Source organism: Ylistrum balloti, unplaced genomic scaffold (assembly GCF_031769215.1).
Source record: "Ylistrum balloti isolate Yb309-2 unplaced genomic scaffold, AGI_CSIRO_Ybal_v1 Utg369990, whole genome shotgun sequence".
In the NCBI taxonomy this organism is placed as follows: Eukaryota; Metazoa; Mollusca; class Bivalvia; order Pectinida; family Pectinidae; genus Ylistrum; species Ylistrum balloti.
The window spans coordinates 155,130-161,375 of NW_026782073.1; the positions used below are offsets into that span (position 1 = coordinate 155,130).

At 35.4% G+C, this 6,246-nt stretch overlaps 1 protein-coding gene across 1 annotated transcript; it reads right to left on the reverse strand.

Annotated features, from left to right (window-relative positions):
* Nucleotides 1-322: 322 nt before the first annotated feature.
* On the reverse strand, nucleotides 323-5,936 carry LOC132547946 (radial spoke head protein 3 homolog B-like). Its single transcript, XM_060211758.1, has 7 exons — nucleotides 5,809-5,936; nucleotides 4,976-5,063; nucleotides 4,460-4,747; nucleotides 4,025-4,228; nucleotides 3,664-3,826; nucleotides 3,132-3,382; nucleotides 323-640 (listed from the first exon to the last, which is right to left on the reverse strand). Exons 1-7 carry the CDS (start codon nucleotides 5,934-5,936, stop codon nucleotides 515-517), a joined length of 1,248 nt encoding a protein of 415 aa, XP_060067741.1. The 3' UTR covers nucleotides 323-514.
* Between the last annotated feature and the right edge of the window lie 310 nt (nucleotides 5,937-6,246).

A 6,246-nucleotide genomic window follows, 5' to 3' on the forward strand; every position in this document is an offset into this window, starting at 1 on the left:
ATTCCTGCATACCAAAGGAAATTATATTAAAAAATTAAACATTCTAATCCTTACAATATTCTGTGTTGAGAAAAGTATTGGTGGTCTGTAAATTTGTAATATCCTATGACTTAGAGACATTGAGGTCAAGATATGTTATAATTTCACCAGGTATTGGTGCATGTCAGTAGTATAGAGGTATGAGGTTTTCGTATAGGGCAGGTAAAAAAGCTAGTTATACTGACTTCATAAGTCACAAATTTTGTTTTAGTAGTATATTTGTTCTTCAGAAGATAACATTTTTTCAATGATATAAGTAACAATTTAAAACTTTAACCACAAATATTTTCTGTAGAAATAGAAAACTAAACTCTTTAACAAGAGGACGACAATAAATATCACAATAAATCTGGCAATGTTCCATTCACCTCACTTTTATTCCGGTGTAGGGTGAGACTCTGTATGAACCACTTCATTACCGGGTTTTTCCTGTTGGTACATTTATTATATTATATATTCTATAGTTTTATCAGAGTTATTCCTTTGGCTCTCCAGCCTCTTCCTCTTCGGCTTCTCCTCCTTCTGGCTGCTGTTCTCCTCCTCCACTCTCATCGGCCTTCTGTTCAGCAGGCTCCTCAGTGGGTTCTGCCGGTTTCTCAGCCTGAAAAACAACACAGAATTTAGTTTTTATACCCTCAGATTGGTTCCGACACAGAAACACACAGTTTTTTGTCTCCTAAAATAGTCTCTGGTTTGTCTACAATATTGGTAAATAGCCACTTCATGAAAGCATTATTTCAATTTCTTTGATTTTATTTCGAAATCACACTATAACCACATAGACAGACTTTACATAAAGATAAAGACCTGAGGTACACATTACAAGCTGTCCCTGATGTCATGCACATTCCATTACACCTCTTTTAACAAACATTACCACAGTATAGACCTTTATTGGCAATAAGCTGAGTAGTACTTATTTCTTTTCTTAAGTTGAAGAAGTACAGTAACAAGACAGACTTTCACCAATTTATGTAACATGAATAAGCTTGAACTACTTCAAGGAAAAAATATCATCAACATTAAATTAATCTTGACTTTAGTCGATGGATTTGTTGATTTTTCTTCTTTATTTTTTCAAAAATTAATACAGTTATCGAGTTCAGTCAACAAAAAATAATAATAAAAATAACATGAAATTAACCTTCAATATAAGTTTTTGCCACTTTAAATTTATACAGGAATAGGTATAACAACCTCACTCAATACAGAAAAAGCTCTTGAACAACTGGTAAGGGTCATTTAATCAACGTTTATTTTTAGACATATGTTGGTGAAACTCTAGCTTGTGGTCTTTTGAAATGTGTCTTATTATTATTCATAGGGTTTCCAAAGTACAGCAAATACTAGTTATACTCCAATTAGGGTTGCCAGTCTGTATGTCCCTCTCACCGCCCCACACCCACCTCTTCCCTCCATCCTCTCTTTACCCAATACAATCTTCCTGTTTTCACACCCAGTATTGTTACTCATTCTACTGTGTCAAATAGTAAAGACGAAATGATCATTACAACAGAAAGAGGTGGGACCCCAGGGAAAGTGATCACTGGGGCACCACATCCTGGGAATTTCTAAGTAAGAAAATCTTTACCTGTTCATATCTTATACATTTTAGCAACTCAAATCTGTTGAATAAATTTTCTCAAGAGGATTATGTTTTGTTATCATCTATTTCCACTACAAAAATTATTGGTGTATCTAAATAATGTGTGATTGCATGTGTATTCAACTGAACATTTAAATGGTCTGTTGACTAAACACTTCAGTTTTCCTATAGTGAGCCCCTCACTGTCGTGATAAATGTCTAGATTCATTCAGGCGGAAAAAGAGTCACCTGCTCAACACAAGGAATGATGTTGTCAAAATTAAGAAGCCGCGTGCCGGGAGTATTGTTGCCTTCCAACAGAGGGACAAGTCATGGGAATTTCTCATCTGGCAGAGCGAGGCAGTTCTCTTAGAGCGGGTGCTGACAAACGCAGCTCACTGTACTGAATAATCACTCACACTTACTGATGAAGCGCACCATCGCCGTCATATTATCCTGCAGGGATCGCTGGTCTCTAATACCCAGCCCTGGTCAGGGGAGTCTATTCTACTTCTATCAAATCTCCCAACACCCGTAATAACTTGATAACTATGTTCTTGAGTTGCAGGGAAATTTATTCACACACATATAATGTTTTAATTTTCATATGACAGAATTATGGACTAGGGGTTCTTCAATTATCCCTTCTGGTGATTTGAATTATGACAACAGCAGATAAAAGCCACTACCTAATCAACCTCCATAATTCCACTTTTGTCCTCTTAATTTTATAAAAATAAGAAATATTGACTGTGTGTAAAAAAAAAATGTGTCAGTAATAAAATTATGTTGATTAATTAAAAAAAATCTGGAAATAATTTGTCTGATTTGAATAATTCAAAATTGATGTAATTACTGCATGACTTAGAACATTAATTAAACGTTATGATATCAGACATAAACAATAACATAAAAAAGAAGTATACTAAGGTAAACCTTGGAGAAAATTTGATAAATCATAAAATTATCTATCATTAAATTTTAATTCAGTTTCATGTTTTTCTGGGTACCTATCATTAATGGTAGAACATTAAAATCTCTATTTATACCTCCAGCACATGTTTCTAGATAAATCTGATGACCAGCTCATGATGCATGATTATATTACCAACAGTTCAATATGCCAGATAAACCTGGTGACTAGTTAAAAATTCCCGATAAACATGATGAGTATATAATGATATCAAATAAACACAGCAACCACTTTTATATGAAGGTACTGCTTTCCTTATATATCTGACAACTGTTTCCAATTTATGATGCCAAATAAACTTGACAACCACAATTTGTCAATGATACCAGATTAACCTGACAACTACATCCAGTTAATGATGTCAAATAAACCTGGAAAAATCTACAGTATATGACACCAGATAAACCTGACAACTACCACCAGTTAAGGACGTCAGATATGCCTAACAACTACATCCAGTTAACGATACCAGACCAGTCTTGTTAGTGATGGAGATGTTATTAGGTACAGTAAATATTTCCTTTTTTAACTAACCTCTGTGGTTGTGGCTGCGGCAGGGGGTGGCACTTCCTCTGTGGCATTGTTTGAGCTGTCGCCTTCCACCGCTGGTTCTAACGTGTCCCCCAGCATTTCCCTTAATTTTTCGTCTAATTTGGCATACTGATCGAAACGTTTGCTGACCACCTCTCGCAGGATTCCATCTAGCACCATTCTGCCAAGCTGAGACTTGTGTAACTGTTCCTTGACTTGGTCCATCAACCATGGCATAAATCCCTGTTCAATATCTGGAGGAACAGAAATGTCGTCACTTAGTGGGAAGCATATTTATACTTCTATGGATACAGGTTTATGAACGAACAAAGTTTAACAGCAGTGCTGTAGTACTGCACCTCAAATTTAGAATGAACATAAAATTTCCTGTTATATTTGATTCTGAAAATTTAACATTTTAATTTGTTCTAAAAATCTGAATCACAAAACTGCATTCCCTTCTATGGATTTATCTATAATTTTATTTAGAGATTCAGTTCCAAAAACATGTTTGAGATTATAACAGTGTGCCCACCTCTTTCCACAGGATCATAGAAGTAACCATTGTCTGATAATGTTCCAAACACTGTTGGCACCAAATCGGCGAGGTAGCTCTGAGCAAATGCTCTGGCAGCAATTTTTTCTGAAGTTTCGTGCTCCTTTTTCAGGATTTCTCTCTGTTGTTTCATACGTCTTTCCTATCGTGAAAAAAACATCAAAATATGTGCTTATTGGGTTATTTTAAAATAATGGAAAATAAATAATAAAGAATGTAACAACAAGAAAATGAAAACACTTGCTGCCAATCAGTCTTGTGTAAAATGATATAAGGGAGATAATACAGCTTGATTGTTCCATTCATAGATCTATCACTTTTCATCCATGCAGACATCTACCTTTTCTTCTCTGTGTCGTCGCTCCTGTTCCTCTAATCTCTGTTGTTCCACCAGTTCTGCATTCCTCAGCTCCTCGAAGGCGCGCTGTTGTGAGCGCAGGTTTGCTAGTTCTTCTTCTTCCATCACCTCTAGTAATGCTTGTTCTACTGTCTTACCCACTAACACCTCTAGGATAGGCTTCACTTCCACATCGAAGTCAAATAGCTGTAGATATATCATATATACTAATTACTCATCTGATGGTTCTCATAACTACAACACTTTTATGAAATGGCTCTTATATCAATTTTTGATTTGATAAATTTGTGTAAAGCATTTCACTTAGGCTTTGTTATTTTCATTATGAAAATGGCTGTATTGAAAAATCATCAATCTGTATCTATATTCCTTTTCAGTCATCCAAAAGGTAATTTGATTTTATAATAAAACACTTACATCTCCATCCAAGATCTGTGTAGCTATGTCCAACCCTGTTTTTGCTGGGACAAACATAGGTGATGGTGGTCGGTCAAGGAAGGCATCTGTTTGTACTTCTACATCAGCCTCCTCCACACGGTCACTGAGTTCTTCCAGATACAGCTCAGTCTGTACATCTATGTGTTTACGACCCTCTACAGGCTCAGGAGATCGGGGGCGTAGTTGTTCTTTTGCCCGCTTTTTAGCTATTGCACGACGTCTGTTTTCTTGTTGTCTTTGAATTTCGATTGGATCCGGCTGTGCATGCTGCAAACATCAAAAAAATTTATACATAACATGTCGGAGAAATGTCACAAATTAGCAAGGAATCACCAGGAACAATTTGTTTGAAAAATTGAAAGCAATATATCTTGTCAACTGAAAGCTGCAATAGTGGACATAACATATAGTAGAATGTCTGGCAATTTTGTTGAAATTCATTATTTTTCAAAAATGTCTTTGCCAAAACAATGCCAAAGAGAGATTTCCACTTACCGCAGGCAGTGTGTGTTGTGCATATGTATTACCACGAACAATTCTTTTATCATACATAATGTTTCCATATTGTGGAGGGCCCTGTGTCCTGCAATTGAATAAATAGAATGACATCAAGGTTTTCATCTGATTTGATTATAATTAAGCCACTTCTTAACTTTGAAATAACAATGGTATTGCAGCTATTGGTACTGACTTACTTATTATTCTACGTATAGACCATTTATATCAGTAAAATAATATCTTTACAACAGGAAAAAAAAAGAAAATATATAAGGGACTCTCAAGGCTTTTGTAGTTTGACACATTTAAGGAATTATACAAAAATGCCAAGAATTGTGCCCTTGTGAAATTTGTAAAAGGTTAATATAAGTATTATCATAAAAACTATTTTGAGATCTAGGCTTACTTGTTGATTCCATTTCTGTCCCTAAATCCAGAACTAAAAGTTTAGAGAAAAAAAAAACTAAAAAGGGGATGGCAGAATGACATAATTTCGAACTTTCTTTGGAGTTTAAACATCATTTTGAGTGAGGTTAAACAGTTTGAAAGAAAACAAGCCATTTTCTGTTGTTATAGTGTTGGAAGCAGCACTTGATAATTCTGAAAGAAAACTCCGGCGCTGTTTCATAGCACTCTGAATTTCCTAATTTGAAATCAATAAATTACATTAAATATCAAATAATATTATATCAAAATGTGAACTGCAATGACTTCTACCCCAGATAAAACGATGGTATTATGTTAAGAGTGACAATGTTTGTGTATGATACCGTGTTGTTAACCTAAACCTGAACTTTATCTCTGCTGTTCCATTTTGTGCTGATACATACCCTCCTCCTATATCTCCACCTATATCTCCCGCATCTCTATATTTTTTCCTTTGTTGCACTGCTCTAGGTTGACTGGCAAAGGTATAAGTGCCCTGTGCTTGGGGTTTTTGAGGAAGTAACGTTGCCATTTTGGAAATCAACCTCCAAGTCCAACTGTCAGTTGAGGTTCACACCACCGCTGCGACTGCAGAAGAAAATTATAACCTGTTACACTGTATTGCAAATATACTCCACACCTGACATAAGGAATAGCAATGCACTATTTGGAATCCAATCAACGCATAAAACACGATAACACTAAGTCAAAGGATCCGTTGGTAGGACAAATTTACCTTGTTGGTTCCAATCAATGGCCAAATATTTACGAGTCACGTTGCCAAGATACTATAAGACCGCAGCAAAGATGATAAAATGTTAATATAAAAAATATATATTATA